Here is a 22,751-nt window from a genome sequence, read left to right on the forward strand (position 1 = left end):
ATCCTAATCTGTACTCTATAATATGTCAATAAATAGGCAATTAATTAATAAATCCATTCACAATACCTGGCAATTAAATAATAAAACGATTCTAAATGAGAAGCAAATATGAAGACAGATGAAGAAAGAGCTTGAGCTTGAGTTGTGCTTTAATAGTTAATAAAAGCTGTGCATCTAGAGAAAAAGATCACGTTTTGTGGTGTAGTCTGTGACGTTGGGAAGCCCAGAAACCACACAGCAGCTGACCGCACTGCGGCAAGTGTTCATGTTCTGGATCTTGAACCTGCAGGAAATCAAACTTTTGTCATGTTTGTGGTGTTTCTGTGTTTAATTATCATCATAACATCACATTTATCCTGGGGTTGAGTTTAATACAATAAATACACACACACACAAGTTTCTAGGATAAACTTAACTACATAAACCCAGATCTCTGGAAGTGACAGTAAGCAGCTCTTACCACTCATCTTTATACACATCGTAGTACTCGCACCTGGAGGTTGTGCCTTCATCATTACAGCCACCAATCACATACAAGCGACCGTCCATCACCTGGAAGAAGAAGAAGACGATCACATGGTGAAGTCAGACAGTATATGGATTATAGTTTATTAACTCCATGTTTTTCTAGTTGGGTCTAATCTTGTATTAACACCAGGTTCGTTACCTCGATGCCAAAGTTGCTGCGTGGGTTAAACATGGGGGAAAGAATCCTCCAGGAGTTGGTACGAGGGTTAAAGGCCTCGATGCTCTGCATCGGAGTGACTCCATCAAAACCTCCGATCTATAAAACATCATAGAATTCATAGAATTATTTTCACATTTACCACCTCATTTTTGTTTAACGTTTGAAATTTCAGTCCTAATATCAGTACAATGGTCACATGGTTTCATTTGGGTGTGTGTGTGTGTGTATGTGTGTGTGTGTATATGTGACTTTCAGTTCTTACAGCAAACAATTGGTTGATAAGCGCAATGACGCCTAGACCTCACCTACGCATGTGCATTGGCTCGATCAGTGTCCACTGTTCATGATGAAATTTCTATCCTTATATCAGTACATAGGTCATATGGTTTAAATTTTCAGTGTGTGTGTGTGTGTGTGTGTGTGCGTGTGTGTGTTATTTTCAGTACTTACAGCAAACAATTGGTTGTTCAGCACATTGACACCTAGGCCACTCCTGGGCATGTGCATCGGCTCAATCAGGGTCCACTGATTAGAATAAGGGTCAAAACACTCAACCGTGAAATGACACTCATTTCCATTGCAACCTCCACAGATGTAGATCTAAAGGAACCAAAAAAAGACAAAAATTAAATCAAGGGTCTGGGTGTCTCCAGGTTCAGCTTCAAGGTCACTTCAGGGACTGAAACATTAAATAATGCTGGGGCTTGTCATTATATTCTAACCAAAAGCAATCAACCCTCTTGTACCACTGCACTGTATCATGGCTGACTCTCTGTGTGTGAGAATTGAAGGCTTACCTTGCCATTTAAAGTGGCAGCGCTGGCGTCACTTCGCTGCTCGTTCATCGATGGGATGAGGCTCCACTGGTTGGTGCTTGGTTGATAACACTCAGCTGTGTTAAGACTCACGGTGCCATCAAAGCCTCCCATGGCATAGATGAATCCGTCCAGCACGGTAACGCTAACATAGCCACGGGGCGAGTGCATGGGTGCCACATCGTTCCACGTCCCATCCAAAGGATTGAATGTGCACGTGGAGTTAAAGTACTCCATGATGTCAGAGCCACCAATAACGTACACCAAACCGTCCAGGAACACTGTGCCATGATATGCTCGAGCACGCTCTGCTCTGCTGGAGATGCACATCCAGCTGTCCAGCTTCGAGTCGTACGTTTCCACGATGTTCGTAGGAGATTTGTCAATGAAGCCGGCGATGGCAAACAAGACGGAATATGGGAGCCGTGGACGGGTAAACGGATCCGAGAGTCTGGTGTTTGGTTCAGCCATCTTGGAGTCGTACATGGCCTTCATGGCGTGGGCGATGATGGGTTGACACTCACACACACTGCTGACCACCGGGTTTTTCTTTATATTTTCCAGGAAGTATTCCCGAGTCACCAGAGCCAGCCGCACCTGGCCTCACAGCACAGACAACACAATATAAAAGGTCAGAACTTTTGGTTAGAAAGTGGACAAAATTTGGACGGTTGTAGGATGATGTGGAAATGGATACGGATTATTTTCCTGTTTTTCACACTGTGTGATTTCACTGAACTTTTATCATTATTACATGTAAAGCTGAACGAGATCCCAATAAAATCCTAATTGATTTCTACAGCAGAGTGTGAGATAATATGTTTTTTCAACAATAAAGATCCTCCAACAATAACAGCATCAGATTACATCATAAATCAGCAAAAAATACTTATAAACCAAGAGGTTTTGGAATAACAAGGTTTTCTGCCTTTCACCACTATGTATTTATAGATGTCCAGTGAGTTTGCTGCCTTGTTGTTTATTTTACACAAGTGAGAATTTAATCGAACTTTCCCTTCAGTTTTAACACTACTAAATTGCTCAGATTAGGTTGTGTCTAAAAATTCAATGGCAAAGAATCTTCTACAAAGTGTGTTTTTTATTCTGCAACAACATAATTAGCTTAAATTAAGTCAGCGCTATCACCGGAACCCTAACTGTTAGTCTACTGTCTGGTTTCAGTTCCATTCAAACTGTAGGAATGGTCTGGATGGTCTGGTCGGGTGTACTGACACTCACCTTCGGCAGCAGGTTCACTATGTGCTGCGTTCGGACGTTGGGTTCATGCCTGATCCACAGGAATACAGCTTGGAAGGCTGTTTTCTCCTCCTTGATGTTCAGCTCATCCTTCTCCAGGATGTCACTGAGCTGCTCCATGGTCAGCTCTAGGAATTTTCCAGACTGTGAAAAAACGACGTCCTCGAAGTGATGCAATGTGTACATGTAGGCCTGATCCCGCAGCTCGTAGCACGAGTGAGTGTCAGCGTACTGCCAAATCCTTACGCAGTTATCTGGGTTTAGATGATCCTTTAGGAATTCACAGCAGCTCAGTGCAAGGTCATGGATGAGCAGGTGATTGGCTGCATCCAAGAGAGTCTCCACTTTATCGGTGGTGACTTGAATGTCCTGCATGTACATGTAGTGGATCATAAGATCCATGATTTCTGGAGATACACCAGTGATGTTGTACACTCTCTGATCCAGATTTCTACATCTTCTGAATAGATCTCTGCAGATCAGGAAGAGAAGAACGTGTATTAGAAAAATATATCCACACAATAGATTGGAGTCCTGATGATGTGGAAGCTGAAGTCAGGAGTTAGAGAGAGTTTAAACGGAGGGCGTTCCTCTAGCCTGTCAATCAGAGCGACGATAGCCAACCAAACGTGTAGACAAGTCCTGTAATAAATACATTTTAATTGTACTTCAGACACTATAATGAATCATTCAGCAAATCCAGATTATTAAAAAGAAATAAATCTATCACTATATAAATATTCTTCCATGAAGATAAGATGAAGACGGTGTAGCCGAAGAAAACTAAACTCGAGCTAAATATCAGCGAAAAAAACAAACACTTCATAGTTTATTTCCAGCCCAGTTGTCACCGCATGTGTTTTACACAGTACACACACTGGACATGCGCTCCTTAACATCCTGACACTTGTTTTATTACAATATCGTGTAACAGGGTAGATTTCAGTCAGATGGCTGTGAGGAAACGTCGGCGTTAAGAAATCATCATTAAATCAGACTCGCGCTGTGAGTTGTGACTATGGATCTGTTCATTTAATACTAATGTAAATACCATTTCATCTTCGGTATAGTTTTTGCTCATTAGGTACCATTTTAAGATGAAAAGTTGTGTTTGGTTTTTTACCTGAAATACGGGCTGTACGCCGAGAGGATGTTCTTGTGGACCTTGAAGTCCACTTCGTCCACTCTGAGCACCGCGTCACACAGCGACCCGTCCAATCGCATCTCGTTCAGTAAACCGCACAGCTTCCTGTCTTCACTCATCTCTCTCTCCATACTCGTAAACAAGTCGTCTAATCCGTCCGTGTTACAGGGCGTGATAAGAGCGTTGATAGTGAGTTTGTAAAGAAGCGTGTTTTAAATCGCAGCTTTCTGGAACAGCGCCGAATTCACTAGAGGCGCCTTGTCATAGTGACGTCATGTCGTCAATAAGCTGTGGCCTCAAACCACATCACGTCGTTTTCTGCCACTAATAAACCATAGTTTTAATAATTAATTAATTATAATACACCGAAATTTGTAGTCAGAAATGAAAAAAAAGAAAGAAAAGTAATGAATTTTATATAATCAATACATGAGATTTGTCAACAATAAGAAAGTAAAACAAAACATTTTAACATGCAGCATGCCATCATTCCTCTTTCTGTGGTCTGTCTTAACAAAACACAAAATACAGATAGCTGATAGTCCTGCTGATTTCCCACCTGGTATCAGAATGCTGGTTCATTTATTGTGACAAAACATGACTACACATTAAAAATCTCTGGTGTTCTCACCCGAGTTTGTTTATAGAGGTTGTTGAGGATCAAACAATTGTGATTTAATTAATCCCTGATAAATAAAAAGGACAGCTGATGGACTGTGGACTTTTGTCTTTCCTGATGACTTCATATCACAGCAAGAAAACAGATCGTTTTATCTTCAGAGTTGCATATACTATTCAACTAATACAATCATTAGTGGCTTCTGTGGAGATGTCAGCTAGTCAGGTGACAGTGCAGAAACCAGGTAAATCTTCTGGCTTTTTGTTTGACAAAATCTTGCTCAAAACAAAAGTAGGAAGTTTATTCTGGAGTAGAAATATATGATAAGCCCAATGTAATAAGAAAATGTATCACTCTGTCTATTCTTATTAACATAGGGAGATACTGTATACAGCTGAACAGAAGTCTAAATAAACTGTGGATCAGATTTTAATGTTTTCTTGTTTTTCAATCTCTATGTACTGTAGTTATATACACAATTAATGTGGAATAAAATAATGTGGGATTTTTCTTACCCTTAAAAATACACATACCTTTTCTTTTCTTCTTCCCTGTGTGAAAGAAAAACCATAAGTCATTTAGAACAGAAACTAATCATCTTTAGAGTGAACACAAGTACTGTATAATCTACTGGATCTGTTTAGTACTTGTGTTCATCACTGTACTAAAGTGTAAAGAGTAAGTCACAGATCCATTTTCTGTTTATGTGTGGAAAAGAAATGAAAGTGCCACACGCGCACACACACTATATATATATATATATATATATATATATATATATATATATATATATATATATATATATATATATATATATATAACTGGACTGATTTCAGCAACATTGTTGTGTTTAATATCATATTTACCTAACATATTTTACAGTGAATTTTGAATTATTGTTATACCACAGACCACACAGCTCACTCATATGCTGTTGGGATCAGTTCTACTCTTAACACGACATCATTCACACAAACCAAATGAGCTGCAATACAAAGACAAGAGAATTCAATTTCACTTATTGTTTTTTAATTTAGTATAAAGGTCTATTAAGGCCTGATTTAAACTCAGATACATGTTAATTGAGACGTGGCAGTGTAGTGTGACAATAAAATAATTTCATACTCATATCACTGTGTTCCTGAGTTCCTGAATAATAAAGCAAAATCACTGAATTTATATCAAAAGATACCAAATCTGTATGTCAGGGAACAGGCTGTCTTCTTGGATTTAGTGGGTTTAATAATTGGGGAAGACACACAAGGGCTAGAAACTAAAGTGTCTTTAGACACTAAAGACAACAAACAAAGAGACAAGGACTCAGCAAAAAACAAACACAAGACAACTGGTATAAATAAGGAGAACAATCATTGAAACACAAGGAACGGGGCCTGTTTCAGAAAGCAGGTTAAGTGAAAACTCTGAGTAAGTTAACCCTGAAATGAGGGAAACTCTGGGTTTTCCGTTTCAGAAAGGGAGGTAAGTTAAACACAAGAAAGCAGGTTAAGTTAAGCCCGTTTCTGAAAGAGAGGTAACTTATACTCAGAGTCAGTTACCATAGTAACTTACTCTGTGAACCTAACCTGGTCGGGAGCAGGTTTTCTTCAGTAAACCCATAGTTTCTTTCGGTCTCCTCCCCTTTTTAAAGAGGAAGCGACGTTTAAACACCTTATTCATTGCCCATGTTTCAGTTACGCAGTTCGCAGCAACAAGAATGTGGGATGTGGTAGCTCAGTGGTTAAGGTGTTTTACTACTGATCAGAAGGTCAGGGGTTCAAATCCCAGGTACACTAAGGTTTTTGTGGACACAATTGCTCAGTTGTATAAAGGGGGTAAGAGGGTCTGCTAAATGCCGTAAATGTAAAATTAATGAAATGATGTGTCCTTTTATGGACGATCCTGTTGATGAAGAGTCTGTATTAATTTTTTTGAGCCCGGAGTGGATTTTTGTCACATCCCTATGCATTTTTAATTGAGCGATACCGTTTTTCTTTACAGTCAATAAGATCCATAATCTCATCAATCCTTACATCAGCCATCGCGGCCGTGCTCTTACATCTGAGCAGATGCTTTGCGTTGCCTTACGTTTCTTTGCAAATTGTAGTTTTGTGTATAACATCTGGGGTGCAGAACATATTAGTAAGGCTACTGTTTGCAGAGTGGTTAGGAAAGTGTGCCTCGCTCTTAAGCGCTTTCTGACAATTTTTGTGTTGTTTCCTGATAAAATAAAATACTGTTCTTCCAGTTTCACCTCTGATATTATAACAGTTGGGAATTTACTCTAAAATAGTTCTCAATTACTAACTACAAATTACATCTTCAACCAGTCTAATTAGATTAATGTAATAATTACTATCTCTAGAAAGTATTGGTCTACATACTAATTTGGTCTACTTACTTATTAATTACTTTCTAAATCCCACATCAACCTCAACCACTTGAACAATAAGGAGAGACAAGAAATGAACAATATACAATTGCATGAATTATCCTTGAATTGAACAAAGTGTGTAACTAGAGGGAGAAGTTTACATTAAAAATATAACTTTTAAAGATATATATATACACACACAACAGTGGATTTAACATCAAATTTTAAAAGGTGTATTTTATATATATATATATATATATATATATATATATATATATATATATATATATATATATATACATATACATATATATACAAGAATACATCTTTTAAAATTTGATGTTAAATCCACTATTGTTTTATAAAGCAGTGTTGCTTTTTTTTTAAATACATGTTCATATTCTCCATATGCTTGCATAAGCACTTCCGGTTCTGCTGACGAGAAATATGCAGACTTTTCTTTTGTCTGACGCTGTTGCCATGGTGACTCGTTATATCTGCGCTCCATTGATAATGGCTTTTTAAAGTTGCTCAGAGTCAGTCAACTTAGAGTTGATAAAACTAACTCTTTTAAGCTGTTCTGTAACCGAAAACTCAGATTTTCCCATCTCAGGGTTTGTCAACTCAGAGTTCAAGTTTAAACTCAGAGTTGGTTAAACCTCCTTTCTGAAACGGCCCCAGGTGTGCAGAGGCAGGATTAAGGATAGTGTGGGGCAAACACGTGATAGACAAAACAAAAACAAAAGCACGTGGCACAAGACACAAAAAATGCCAGAATGTCCCCCAAGTGTCCAGGTAGGGAATAGTCCCAACCATTCCTGAATCTGTAATCATAGAAAAAAAAATCTCTTTCCTGTTCACTTCTTAATGATGAAATAATTATGTATGTTAAGTATTTCATTAGTAACCTGTCTGCTAATTTCTCTTGTATTGACTGTGGATGTAGGAAGGGTCTACTTATTTTTCCAACTAGTTCCTGAATGTTTATTTATGTTTAGGGAATAAAATGCATACATACAAAAATCTGTTGTTTTTTTGTTGCTGTTGTTGTTTTCACCTGAGTGATTTTAATTTTATTGAAGTTGAAGAAAACAACTGTTATGTAGGCCCTGATAAATAACACACAGTCTATTTAGTAGTAGTTGTCTTTTTTATTGTAACTATAATTTCTTATAAAATAAAAATGTTTTTAGTTGTTATTTATTAATAATAGTGAACAGTGCATGCTGTATGTCTTAATATTCCAGCACTCCAAAAGTGCTGTGTTAATGGTCCAAATGGTTCAGTATCTGTCTGTGATATAAACTACATCGATAAAAAATGGTCAGAGATAAAATGCAGACAGAAGCACAAGTTTCATGTCATTAATTCTACACAAGGTGGAATATCAGTGCAGCTGAATTTGGGGATGTCGCTACTCAAGAGGTTTAAATTCCCTCTTATTTGTCAGAGTTACAGATTCATCTAACATGAATTTCTAAATGTGACTTGTTTCTACAATATTAACATATGACTTGATTTTGTTGACATAATCACTGACATTAACAGACACCAACAATGTTGTATATACTATGGTTACACATTTAAAGGCATCTATAAAAATACAATGATTTAAAAACTCATTTTCTTATGTCGTAAAACTCATCTGTTGAACTTAAATTCATTAGTTTTTAAAAATAAAAGCGATTTGAAAAAGGTTTGAAAAGTAAGGAACCCCCTTTGAAGAGTTTAGACATGTAAACAGGTCAAGATGTGGAGGAATGTAGTCACAGAGACCAATGCGTCACCTTCTACAAAAAACGCACAAATTTTTTACACCAGTGTAATCATGACATTGTTAATACCGGAATGTTCATTGTACAAAAATACATTGTTCATTGTAATTTTAAAATAAACCAGATTAAAATTTAAAAAACACAGGGTCATGCTTTTGTGGATAGTACTTGTTCCTCCTTAAATGTTTTTTCCTCGTAGCTTCCTGATCGACTGTTCTGTTCATCTTTAAATAAAACCTCCACACAGTAATGAAACAGGAATGGTACTAACCTTTCTCATTGATCTTCACATTATAATGGATGTAGATCTACCCTGATGCACTTAGAACCTCCATGATCACTGATACACAAAGTAAATAATCTTCAACAACAAAGAGCTCTTTTTACATCTTCATCTTCACATGACAACATCCTACATTAGCAATAACTTTCGTTCACTTTTAAGCTTGATTGTAGATTTGATTTCTTCATCAGTCCCTATGTGTCTCACCATTTTTTAAATTATGATTGTGTGTAATATTTGAACTTCTTGTGTATTTTATATTAATGCCTAAGTTACACTGCTAGTCTGAACAAGAAAATAATTAACAAATAAATGAACAAGTCTGATGTTTGTTAATTTTTTTTGTTCAACAAAGCTTAATATTTATACTAAAAAAGGCACAGATTTCCCTGTATGACGAACTTGATGATGTTACGAAAAGTGAATGAATAAATAAATAAATGAATAAGCTGTCTCTTAATAATCAAATGTGTCAATAATATAAACTCTTTAAGATCATGATAAAGAAAGAGAGAGACTTCCCCAAAAAGGGCATGCAACTTTCTATAAAGCACTGGCAGGTCTGCTTTAAAGAAAACTTTGTTAGTTTTTTTTTACAGTACAGCTGGATTTCCTGTCACTGTGGGCTTCAGAGAACAGTATTACAGAACAGAATCTGATACAGGAGATGATCAGATCCACTTCTTTATCTCCGTGAATTTTAGCAGAATTTTTTCATAAATATAAAGAAGGAACTCAGGTTTAGATTTTGGGTATCATCTGTACCAGTGCAGATTCTGTACAGTACCACAGAGTAACATCAAAACCTTCATCTAGAAGAGAGCATAATGTATTTAATCTTATATTAATGTAATAATGTAATTATCATCATGTAAATAATCAAGAAATACTTAAGTCAGACCCACACGCTGCATTTTCACACTGCATCACCACACAGACTAATATTTAATATAATCTAGTTAATATTTCTGCAATAACAAAAAGTCAATGTTAACTCACCTAGTGAAAGCCACAGATACATGAATATAACAGTGAACATGATGACTGGTCTTAGCTCAGTGAAAATAGTCCAGATCTTTCTGTAATCTAATATGTTAACACCATAAAGCTTTAAAGAGCTCCACCCCACAGCATCACATGACAGTGTCACCAATGTTGTTGTCAGATTGTTGATTCTTACTGAAACATCCTGGCTTTACATTCAGATTTCCAGAGAAGTTTCCAGTTTTCAGTGTTTCTGACACAGCAGGTGCTTTTGTTTGTCAGAGAATTGACATTAGATGAGTATTTATTCTTATGACAGTTTAGTCTGAAGTGGACAGTTGTGTTGTTTAATCAGAATGGTATCTCTGAAATGAGCTTAGGCACTAACAGTAACCAGGGCAGGGGTTAGGATATTATATCAGCAGTATGTATGATAGAAGAACAAGTATACTCTATGTCACAAAAGTTTTTCAAAAGGATCTCTGACTGTAAACTTTGTTACTAAGCAGGAAGGTTGGACGAGATGTGAAAATAGACCGAGCCAGCCAGGAGTCGAACCTAGAATCTTCTGATCCGTAGTCAGACGCGTTATCCATTGCGCCACTGGCCCTGTTCAGGGTGATCTTGGAACGGGCAAATTATACTTTTTACAGCTCAATCTGGGTCAGAGAAACGTTCGATAGTTGTTCCTATATGAAAAGTTAGTCATTTCAGTCATTCAATCCAGGATTCCTCTTGTCCTTAGATCACCTATATGAGTTCATTAACTTTATATGTTGAGACAAATAAAGCAGTATTTTATTTTAACAGTGCGTCTTTATTTTCAGGTCCAGTATTTAAGTTTGGATTAAAACTTTCTTTTTTGATTTTGGACAACCTGCATTTAGTTAGAACATTGGCTGCTCTTAGCAGAGGATGGTTTCGATCCATCGACCTCTGGGTTATGGGGCCAGCACGCTTCTGCTGTGCCACTCTGCTTTACCACACCCCAGCTGGGACTCGAACCCACAACCCCTGGCTTAGGCGGCCAGTGCCTTATCCATTAGGCCACTGGGGCACTGCTGTTTTGAGTTTCTGGTGTTCTGGGTTTCTGCTGGAGTCATTCTAAGAGCTAAACTGAAAAGTCTTTGGACAAAACGATGATGATGATGATGAATAAATATGAGTGGGTGAAGCTAAATGTGGAGACATACAAGTTTCTAAAGTATCTAAGCATTCATTCAGACCAGCAATGAGGTAATGAGGAAATCTCCAGAAATAAGGAAAGATTTTTAGGCTTTTCCGGATATAAGAATTAGACCTCACATGCTTTGTCACTTCTGTTGGGATGGCGTGTATGTCTCTGTAATTTACCACTGCAATGTGTGTGATTTAAAGTGTTCTTGCTTCATTTTATATGATGTGTGTACTTTAATATGTTTATGGTACAGTTTTACACAGAAAGCCTTCTCTCCACATAGCATTATCTCTACAGATGGTATAACCACTACAGACCAATTCCTAATATTTATACACAAGTGACTAGAACTGACTTATTTATTAGAGCATCACTTTTTTCTGCTTTTTTGCACAGTGTTCAGTGTGAGAAAGTTCAATTCAATTCACTTTTAAAACTGAACACTGTTACAAACACAAAGACCACAGATTATTAGGTATGATCTTATCATGTAATGGACTGCAAGCACTTTGGCAAAAGTGTGGAAAATGAAAAAGAAAGATGCAAAGACAGAATTGTCTCTTAAATGTCTTGAATGTTTTAATTAAAAAATAATTACTAAAAGAGTAAATATTTTATTTATCCTTTAAATATATCCTATTATTTAAGAGTAAATAATTTACGAAGTAACACTGGTTTTATTGGTGACAAGTGATGATCTGTACAATATTACACTACAACAGTGTCACTTCCTGGGTGTGACCTTCTAGAGACGTGTAAAGTTCAGCACATACAGCACTATTATACAGAATCATCACAGAGCTGTGTTCAGAAATGGCTCAACTATACAACTTACTGTACATAGTGAGATACACACCACTGATTCTCACTCTAGTTACAGGTCATTCATTGTATTATATAATATTTATGTTTGTTTTTAAAGCATATAGTAATTTCCTAATTTACCAGGTAAATATTTGCTTTTGAAAAATGTGCTGCAGATTTATTTCTTTATATTCTTTTTCACTCCAGGCAGTTTTGCAGATAAAATTGGACCAAAGGATGAAGATGCCAACATTGTGGGGAAAGAAACAGACACTGTTACTCTGAAATGTTCATATGAGTCAAGCAGTGATAACATTCGGCTTTACTGGTACAAACAATATCCTAACAGCTCACCACAGTTTTTACTGTATAAAGGTGCAAGGTCAGTTAGTTATACAAGCACTCCTACTGACACTCGATTAGAGACAAGAACAAGCAGAGACTCTACTGAACTTACTATCAGAGGTCTAAAGCTCTCAGATTCTGCTCTCTATCATTGTGCTCTAAGAGTTGGAACACAGTGATACAGAGTCAGTGAAAGGCTTTACAAAAACATATAAAACCACATCAAAGATCCTCCCTTTACCAACCTGTTATCAGTTAACCACAGACACAAACAATAATTGTGGTAATTTTGTGGTATAAATGAATAAAGAAGCAAACAAGCAAACACTCCACAGTGTGTTACAGGTGCACAGGACATGAAATTAAGTTTATTGTACTTTTCCTGACAGTTTTGTCCATGATACACTGTAATCAATAGTCATTTATAATTTACTGATTAATTAAAAGGTGCATTCATTTAGTCATTCAGTCTTGTGTGTGTTATACATGTATGTACAGCTGCATGTTACTTTGTATTATGTGAACTAGAGCAATGTCCCTTTACAGACCTATCAGAACAGATGTGAGTTTGATTGTACAGATACAATTGTACAGATTTTACAGAAGATAAAGTGGATAAATAAAGAAACTGTGTGTTGTCACTTTAACTGTGTGTACATTTGATTGCTAAATGTCAATGTTTCTGTTACTGAATCTATTCTAAAACATGACTGTGAGATTACGGATGTCTCTGACGTTTGAGTTAACTCTATTCTGTTCCCACTAGAACTGTGACATTCAGGATTTCCTCAACACATTTCTAGTTTAGTGCTGCAGGGCACTAAGCACTTGTTTATGATGTTTAGAAGGTAAAGTGGGTTTGGATGTGATTATATAATACATTGTAGTTTTAGTAATGTCACAGACACACTGATAGAAATGAGGCTACACATCTAATATGTTTAAGATAAAGTAACTTTAGGAAAAGTTATTTTATGTCTTTTGACAATCTTTCTTTGTTTACCATGACACAGTTCACCAATTTCCAACAAAAAGTAGCACTAATTCAGCTCTTATAGCCAGCAATGAATAAAGTGTTAGGGTTTAACAGAAATCAGACAATAGTATGATGTTAAAAGTGACTTTATTATCCAGCTAAAAGGACAGAGCTCTATACTGAGACATTGTGGCTTTGGTCTAGTAGAATACCTACACTATGGTAATGCTCAGTACATGCTGATTTGTATTTATCAAGAAATCTCCTGTCCTTATGTGCAACAGAATGAATAGAAAATGAGGATATGGACAATTAGAATCTTCTATTTAACATCTAGAATCAAGCACACAGAACGTAGTGGTGCTACTGCAGGACTTTGTAATAAAAATAATAATTAAAAATTTTTAAATTAAATTAAATAAAAAGGTAATAATACTAATCATCATCATCATCATCATCATCAGTTTAATCAGTATGATCACCGTTATAGATGTACATAATGGTGGTGTAGTTTTTTATTTTCTCCTGGTGTGAACAAAGGCATCTTGTCCACCATATTAGTCCGTTGAACACAGACACAGCAGAATTCATTTTTAAGTGAGGTCTTGTTAAACTATGCATCTAGTGTTCTGTATTAATCACAGTTGAAATTGGACATTTATCTTTCATATAAAAACCTCAGATGGAATGTGACTGAGCCTGCTGGTCACATTTAAGACACTAATTATCTTATAGTTCAATGAACATTACCATAATTATTCATTAGTGTTTAATTGTTCAGTAGTATTTAATAAAAAAAAATTGGCACTAAGTTAGTTATCTTTTTTATGTACATTTAAATTAACTAATTTTTTTGTCCATCATTACCAGTGTGAAATTGGGGTAAATTTGTGTTGGAGAGAAGGCTGGCAAAGCAGCTACTGTCAACAAATAGCTATTATACAGCTTGTTAATACAGTCAGCATCTTTAACATATAGAGCAGAAATCACACAAATGCCCTTTCCTTTTATTTAATTGTATCAGTAGTCACTAATATTGTAACTAGGGCTTGAGCTAGACTTTTTCACTGCTTGATATCAGAGATCATGGAGCACCACACAGCATGCAATGACCTCTGGCACAAAAGTGTTAACTGTTGGCTCTGCAGTTAATGGTGATTATCACAGGGTCATTAATCACTAACATGAAATGGAATTTCTGCCTGTTTTGTTGTGTCCATGTTCATTTAATGTCTGTCACGTTACACTACACAGTGAGGGTTAATGCTTCAAATGAAAATAGAAACTCTGATGTTTGTGGTATTCTTTTTGAATTGTAGTGTTTCATAAGTATTTGTTTTTTCCTACTCTATAAGAGGAAATGTATTCATAGTTTAACAGTCACTGTTATAATCAGACTTGAACAGTACCAAAGGGTCCAAAGAGGGAACACAGTCTGTAGTTTGTTTACAAAAATACTTGACAGATTGAATTATTTAGATTTCATTTACAAACAGAAAATTTTGCTGATTCATTCATCAGGAAAGAAACAGACTGTCATTCTGAAATAGGAGTCAAGTAGCGATTATACTGAGTTTTTATAACAAATGGTTAGTGGAAGAAGAATCCATTTACAGATGTTTATTGAAGAGAAACAACCAGCAAAAACAGTATCTTAATTCAGTAAATACTTAGCATAGTTAAATGCACATAAGGAGGGCTCCCTCTGGCGGCTGGTGAGGGAATCGCTGGTGAACTCGTTACTGCTTTACTCTACTTTTCCTTTTGCTAAATTATCAGTTAACCACAGACACATATAATACTTGTGATAACATGCAGCTGAAAAGAAAACGAAGTATGAAAAGCAAACAATGACAAATACTGCAGTCAATTCATGTACATTTCCATCATCCAAACTATATTTTATCTGATGCTAACAGAACATTTAGTGTCAGTTGTTACTTAGTGCATTTGATATAGAATTCAATTATGGATTATTTTGCAGATTTTGGCCACTTCCTTTGTGCTTATATTGTTAATAAGATAGATGGGAGTTTATATATATTTTGTAGTCTGTGATAATTGTAGGAATAAATAATGATGAAAAAATTAATTTAATTAATATCATAAGAAAAGAGTAAATAAAACATGTGAATTCATGGCCCTTTAAGAACAGTGCATTTACTTACTGTTAACAGAATATACATAGAAAAATAGAATAAAATGAAAAAGTAATCTCTAGTACAGCAGTAGTTCACCTCCCTGTGTAGTGTAAGATGAAGCATCATTGTCATGAATATGAATAAGTGTCTGAATGTGTGAAGCTACATGTGAAGACATTAGAGACATAACACTGGCATTTATTTCTAAAGCTAGAGGCCTGAACTAAATACACTATATAGTACAGTGTTGACGTAAAGACTGTTAGAATATAACACATAAAGGGCAAGTATTGCAAGTGCAAAGGCATGTATTGTGTGTGTGTGTGTGTGTGTGTGTGTGTTTATGAGAGAGAGAGAGAGAGAGAGAGAGAGAGACAGACAGACAGAGACCCAAAAACAAGGAATGTAACTGTCAAAATGTCAAAATATCTCAGAATATCACATATTCTGGTATGAGTGAATCCATGGCTTCTAAGGACCACATTTTATTATTAATGTAAAATATTTCTACAGAGATTACTATAAAGAGTATACAGAACAGCACAGTTGTCATGAATATGCATAAATACAAGTAGGTGGAGCTCGAGGTGGAGATGTACATCAAATAGTAACACTGACATTCATTTCTAAAGCTAGAGGTTTGAACTAAACACTCAGGAAAACAATGTTGTTCCTCTTCATGGTGTTTTTCACTCTTGCTGATGTTGGTAAGTCATATACACTGCACACAAAAGGATTCTTTTCTTCTAATTAAAAGACACAATTCTCCATGTGAAATGTGTCATTTATGATTAAAATATCACAATATTATGTTTTTTATAGCAGAGGCTGCTGACAATAGCATTAAACCAGAACAAACCAATGTATTTTCAACGGAAAGCAGCAACATCTCACTGTCCTGCACATATACTGGATCAGTTTACAGTCTCCACTGGTATCGACACAAACCTGGATCAAGACCTGAGTTTCTGCTGCTCATTGATGAGAGCGGTAAATATGTCACACCAGCTCAACCACCTCATCCACGATTGTCCATAAAACTTAAAAATGATCAAGATAAAAAGAGTAAGAAAGTGGATCTGATCATCTCCTCTGCTGCTGTATCAGACTCTGCTCTATACTACTGTGCTCTGAGGCCCACAGTGACAGGAAATCCAGCTGCACTGTACAAAAAGCACTACACATGACTGAAGCAGAGCCATGCTTTTCTCACAAGATGGAGCTGCTTACATGTTTACACTCACTTCTTCAGTCATCTTCTATGATGTCAGTTTGTTTCTGAAGATCAACCATCATTTCTGGACCAATAATAAAATCTGTTGTTGTTGTTTGAGTACAGTAAAGCTCAAATGAGCAATGTTGCTATTTTTTTAAAAACCTCGCTATTTCTTGAGAACTAAAAAAATCTTGATCATTAATGTCCTTAAACTTATTGATTGTGCTATGTTCTAGCTAGCAAAACATAAAACAAACAAACAAACATAAAAAGTGGAAATTGCTTTACTAATTCAGAAATATAAAGTTACAGAACCAACAGAACAAACACCTTACATGCCAGATACTCAAATGAGGTTATATCACTGAATATTTACAGTTTGTTGTAGTGAACAACAGCAAGTCCATCACACCTGACTTGAAGAGGCAAAAACAGGCAGAGAACATATTACTGTATTACAGTAAAAAATATATTTTACAAATACATATATTGGGGGGCACGGTGGCTTAGTGGTTAGCATGTTCGCCTCACACCTCCAGGATTGGGGGTTCGATTCCCACCTCCAATTTGTGTGTGTGGAGTTTGCATGTTCTCCCCGTGCCTCGGGGGTTTCCTCCGGGTACTCCGGTTTCCTCCCCTGGTCCAAAGACATGCATGGTAGGTTGATTGGCATCTCTGGAAAATTGTCCGTAGTGTGTGATTGCGTGAGTGAATGAGAGTGTGTGTGTGCCCTGCGATGGGTTGGCACTCCGTTCAGGGTGTATCCTGCTTTGATGCCCGATGACGCCTGAGATAGGCACAGGCTCCCCGTGACCCGAGGTGGTTCGGATAAGCGGTAGAAGATGAATGAATGAATGAATGAATGTTCTTCTGTCATACATACTGCACAAATACGATCTTAACCTCTGTCATGGTTAATCTCAGTAGATAAGATCTTTAAAGATATAACAGTTAAGATAAAACAACTGAACACTTTAAACTGTCAGAAGAATAAATACACAACAAATTATTGACTTTTTCTGATGATACCTGGTGATACTCAGTTGTACTAATGATGTATGTTTCATATGTAACTACCTCTAACCTTGTGTTGTTAGAGTCTTCCAGTCCACATCACTCCTGAATGTAAAGCCACAAACTGGTGATACTGTCATGTGATGCTGTAGGGTGGAGCTTAATGAATCTTTATGATCTTAACATATTAGTCTTCAGAATAAAGACCTCAGAATATTTTCATTCAGCTAAAACCAGTCATTATGTTCACTGTTATATTCATGTGTCTGTGGCTTTCACTAGGTGAGTTTTCATTTTTATGTTGAATTAGTGATACTTATTGGAATAAATTATGTATTTCTACTTTATTTTGTAAAGGTTAAAAACTTTATGTTCTCTTCTCTATGACAGGTGACTCCATGGCAGATTCAATAGAGCCAACTGTTACTCATAAAGTTGTAGATGAAGGTGATGTTACTCTGTCCTGCAGATACAAAACTAGTGCTACATCATACTACCTGCACTGGTACAGACAATATCCAAAATCTAAACCTGAGTTCCTTCTTTATATTCATCAAAGTGGAGATCTAAGTCTCAACCGTCCCCAAAGAATGTCTGCTAAACTTCATGAAGGTGAAGATAAACAAGTGGATCTGATCATCTCCTCTGCTGCTGTATCAGACTCTGCTCTATACTACTGTGCTCTGAGGCCCACAGTGGCAGGAAATCCAGCTGCACTGTACAAAAACTAACACACAGTTTTGTTATACTGTAACAGCTCTACTGGTGGTTGAGAAAAATGTATGTGCACTTTTTCAGGCAGTCTTTCACAGTTCTTCATGCACACACATTCACACACTCCTTCACTCCTTGAGGCAATTTGTAATTAAATTAGAAGTTCACTAACAACAAGCCATGACTCCACATATATAACACTGTACCATATAAAGCATTTAAGACCATTCACTCAGACCAGCAATGAGGTAATGAGGAAATCTCCAGAACTAAGGAAAGTGTTTTAGGCTTTGCAGGAGATAAGAATTAGACCTCACATGCTTTGTCACTTCTGTTGGGATGGAGTGTAAGTCTCTATAATTTACCACTGCAATGTGTGTGAGTTGCTTCATTTTATATGATGTGTATATTTTAATTAGTTAATGTTACAGTTTTACACAGGAAACCTTCTCTCCACATAGCATTATCTCTACAGATGGTATAACCACTACAGACCAATTCCTGGTATTTTTACACAAGTGACTAGAACTGACTTATTTATTAGTGCATCATTTGTTTTCTGCTCTTTTGCACAGTGTTCAGTGTGAGAAAGTTCAATTCAATTCACTTTTAAAACTGAACACTGTTACAAACACAGAGACCACAGATTATTATTATCTAATGCAATGGGATGTGAAGTAACACTTGTATTGTTCTGTGTTTTATTGGTGACTCAGTTCACTGTCACTGATACAGTGATGAAGTGAGCAATTACAGTGAGCAAGTGAAATCGTTCATTATCACTGATACTGTGAAGTGATGATCTGTACAAAGTTACACTACAATAGTGTCACTTCCTGGGTGTGGCCTTCTAGAGACGTGTAAAGTTCAGCACATACAGCACTATTATACAGAATCGTCACAGAGCTGTGTTCAGAAATGGCTCAACTATACAACTTACTGTACATAGTGAGATACACACCACTGATCCTCACTGTAGTTACAGGTCATTCATTGTATTATATAATATTTATGTTTGTTTTTAAAGCATAAAGTAATTTCCTAATTTACCAGGTTAATATTTGCTTTTGAAAAATTCTTTGCAGATTTATTTATTTATATTCTTTTTCACTGCAGGCAGTTTTGCTGATAAAATTGGACCAAAGGATGAAGATGCCAACATTTTGGGGAAAGAAACAGACACTGTTACTCTGAAATGTTCATATGAGTCAAGCAGTGAATACATTTATCTTTACTGGTACAAACAATATCCTAACAGTGCATCACAGTTTTTACTGTATAAAGGTGCAAGGTCTGATGATCATCGATTAGAGTCAAAAATCTTTGTGTATCTTTGTGCTCTTAGAGACGTAACACAGTGATACAGAGTCAGTGAAATGCTTTACAAAAACTTATAAAACAACATCAAAAATCCTCCCATTACCAACCTGTTGTCAGTTAACCACAGACACAAACGATTATTGTGGTAATTTTGTGGTATAAATGAATAAAGAAGCAAACAAGCAAACACTCCACAGTGTGTTACAGGTGCACAGGACATGAAATTAAGTTTATTGAACTGTATTGTTTCTTGACAGTTTTGTCCATGATACACTAGTTATGTTATGCATGTATGTACAGCTGCATGTTGTACATGATATTCTTGTGTGTGTTATACATGTATGCAGGGGCGGTTCTAAGCCTTTTTTAGGGTGGCTTCAGTCCCCCTGTCTGTGATCTCAACCACCCTAAAACTAAAAGTATAAGTTTTACTTTAATAAATAAACAATAAAAATTACGTTAAAATGCAGGACATGTCGATGGGAAAGAAAATTATTTATCAGTTTGATCCAAGAGCGATTTTTTTTACTTTGCTTTTACCCACGTGCGTTATAGTCTTTAAAAAGTGCATCATCAGCTGTCTGCTTTATTTGAACGGAGGGCAGCGTGCACGCGCAGTCAGAGCTGGAGGCATTTATCTATAACGTTAATCGGCGGATAAAAAGCAGTGAAATTTCACTATTCTTATTACCAGAGTTGATAGCACAAACAAAATATTAATGCAAACAATCTATTCAATACCAAATAAAAATAACATTTATTGATTTGGTCTTTGTCTTGTGAATATTTTTTATTAATGACTGCATTAATTGGACACACATCGTAGAGAATGCACACATACATGAACTGATTTGATTCAAGACTGGCATCATTACATTATGCATAAAATTTTGGTGTCCACTTTTGCCATTTAATAATACCATAACTTTTGGCTTACTATGTAGTCATATAATATATAATATAAAACTCTTCTTGTTTTAAATTCTCACTGAGGGCTAAAAGATGAAATCCTAGAACCGCCTCTGCATGTATGTACAGCTGCATGTTACTTTGTAGGATGTGAACTAGAGCAATGTCCTTTTACAAACCTCTCAGAACAGATGTGAGTTTGATTGTACAGATACAATTGTACAGATTGTACAGAAGATGAAATGGATAAATAAAGAAACTCCTCTAGAGAGTAGAAAGTTCAGTAGAAAGTTTGTTGTCACTTTAACTGTGTGTACATTTGATTGCTAAATGTCAATGTTTCTGTTACTGAATCTATTCTAAAACATGACTGTGAGATTACGGATGTCTCTGACGTTTGAGTTAACTCTATTCTGTTCCCACTAGAACTGTGACATTCAGGATTTCCTCAACACATTTTTGTCTGCCAGCATTTGTTAGGTTGCAGCTGCAGGGCACTAAGCACTTGTTTATGATGTTTAGAAGGTAAAGTGGGTTTGGATGTGATTATATAATACATTGTAGTTTTAGTAATGTCACAGACACACTGATAGAAATGAGTATCTATAAGTAAAAATCTATAGCTAGTGATCCTCAGTGAACTGTCTGTGCTCTTCTGCTGGCCTTGGATATTATTTTTTTTATTTTGTATTAATATCCAATATGATGTTGATAATCTTTATTCGTTTTTAGTTTCCACTGTTCTTAAGCATAAGTTGTAAACTGCTAAATGTGTCTGAACACTACAGTTCCTGAGATCATGAAAACTCTGCGGTTGCACAAGTCTGCTTTAAAGCACAGCTTAAATCATATCTTCAAGTGTGTTGATGACAATACAGTGTTGAGCTTCATTAGCACAATAGCGAATGTCCATACAGAGAGATGGTGGAGAAGTGTGAGGACTAGTGTAGAAGCAACAATCCAGACACAAAACTAGAGAGATGACTGTTGTTTTCAGGAGGACAGTGATCAACCTGTGCTGCTCTGCTGAGACAGGATTGAAGTCTGAGACAATGCACAATGGATAATGTGTCTGACTACATATCAGAAGATTCTAGGTTTGACTCCTGGCTGGCTTGGTCTGTTTTTACATCATCTCCAACCTTCCAGCTGAATAATGAACTTCAGAACAGTCAGAGATCCCCTGTTTAGCCCAGGTGAAGAGATCAGATCATGTGTGTGATATAGGAACAGTTTCTTCCCTCAGGCAATCGATCTGATGAACACCTAACATACACAAAACAAACCCTATTCTTACATTGTCTACAAGTACGCATTTATATTTTATTTTGCACATCTATATTTGAATTTGCACATCTTTACTTTAATTTGCACACTTATATTTCAATTTGCACATACAACTGTCTATTATTTATGTGTTCATGTCTTACCATTGCTATATGTTTACACTGTGGAGCTCCTGTACTAGAAAAAAATCCTCATATGTGAAAACATACTTGGCAATAAAGACCTTTCTGATTCTGATTCTGATGATCAAGGATGTGGTTTGCCCAAAGTGAGGCTCAGACATTGCACTGGGGCAATTTCTCAAATGCTGTTATCCTGACTGCATAATTTCTGATAGTGCTGGACTATGATCACGCTCTCTCTTTATTTTGTTTGGGGCAGTGGTGGCTCAAGTGATTAAGGATCTGGGTTGTTGGTCAAAAATGTCAGAGTTCAAGCTGCCACTGTTGGGCAATTGAGCAACGTCCTCAACTCACCCTGCTCCAGGGAAGCCATATCATAGCTCCCTGTGCTCTGACCCCAACCTCCTCAGTTGGGATATATTAAGAAAAGAATTCCACTGTGCTGTAATGTGCACATGGTGATAATAAAGGCATCTTTGCTCTAAATTCATTTTAAGTAGGTCACTAAAGTGGTAGATAGATTAGAATTACTGTATAAGGAGTGGTGTTGGACCAACCACCTTAAATGTAAATGAGGTTATATCATGGAAGGCAGCACTGAATATTTAGTTTGTTGCAGTGAACATCAGCAAGTCCACAACCCCTGACTTGAAGAGGTAAAAAGAGACAGAGAACATATTACAGTATTACAGAGAGAAAAATATTTATATAAATTTACAAAACATGTTATTCTTTTTGACAGCTCAAACCTTCTTCTTTGTAATGTAGGACTGTACTTGGGGTAAACATT

The 22,751-nt window shown here is 36.4% G+C and overlaps 1 protein-coding gene, 2 non-coding genes and 2 gene segments (V, D, J or C); 2 read left to right on the plus strand and 3 right to left on the minus strand.

The window, feature by feature from the left end:
- Window positions 1-174: 174 nt before the first annotated feature.
- On the minus strand, window positions 175-4,034 carry LOC132848109 (kelch-like protein 10). The gene is made up of 7 exons (XM_060873603.1): window positions 3,884-4,034; window positions 2,743-3,232; window positions 1,486-2,100; window positions 1,139-1,288; window positions 668-784; window positions 461-552; window positions 175-283 (listed from the first exon to the last, which is right to left on the minus strand). The coding sequence occupies exons 1-7, from the start codon at window positions 4,021-4,023 to the stop codon at window positions 175-177; spliced, it is 1,713 nt and encodes a 570-aa protein (XP_060729586.1). The 5' UTR covers window positions 4,024-4,034.
- Window positions 4,035-10,473: 6,439 nt separating this feature from the next.
- trnar-acg (transfer RNA arginine (anticodon ACG)) lies at window positions 10,474-10,546 on the minus strand. The gene has a single exon. It is a non-coding gene; the product is annotated as a tRNA-Arg (tRNA).
- A 374-nt stretch (window positions 10,547-10,920) lies between these two features.
- On the minus strand, window positions 10,921-10,993 carry trnar-ccu (transfer RNA arginine (anticodon CCU)). The gene has a single exon. It is a non-coding gene; the product is annotated as a tRNA-Arg (tRNA).
- A 5,024-nt stretch (window positions 10,994-16,017) lies between these two features.
- Window positions 16,018-16,614, plus strand: LOC132847902 (T cell receptor alpha variable 21-like). The segment is given in 2 exon segments: window positions 16,018-16,086; window positions 16,205-16,614. Coding segments are annotated over 2 exon segments (405 nt in total).
- A 1,235-nt stretch (window positions 16,615-17,849) lies between these two features.
- LOC132848111 (T cell receptor alpha variable 12-3-like) lies at window positions 17,850-18,340 on the plus strand. The segment is given in 2 exon segments: window positions 17,850-17,891; window positions 18,000-18,340. Coding segments are annotated over 2 exon segments (381 nt in total).
- Window positions 18,341-22,751: the final 4,411 nt, after the last annotated feature.

This window comes from Tachysurus vachellii, chromosome 7, assembly GCF_030014155.1.
Source record: "Tachysurus vachellii isolate PV-2020 chromosome 7, HZAU_Pvac_v1, whole genome shotgun sequence".
Taxonomy (NCBI): Eukaryota; Metazoa; Chordata; class Actinopteri; order Siluriformes; family Bagridae; genus Tachysurus; species Tachysurus vachellii.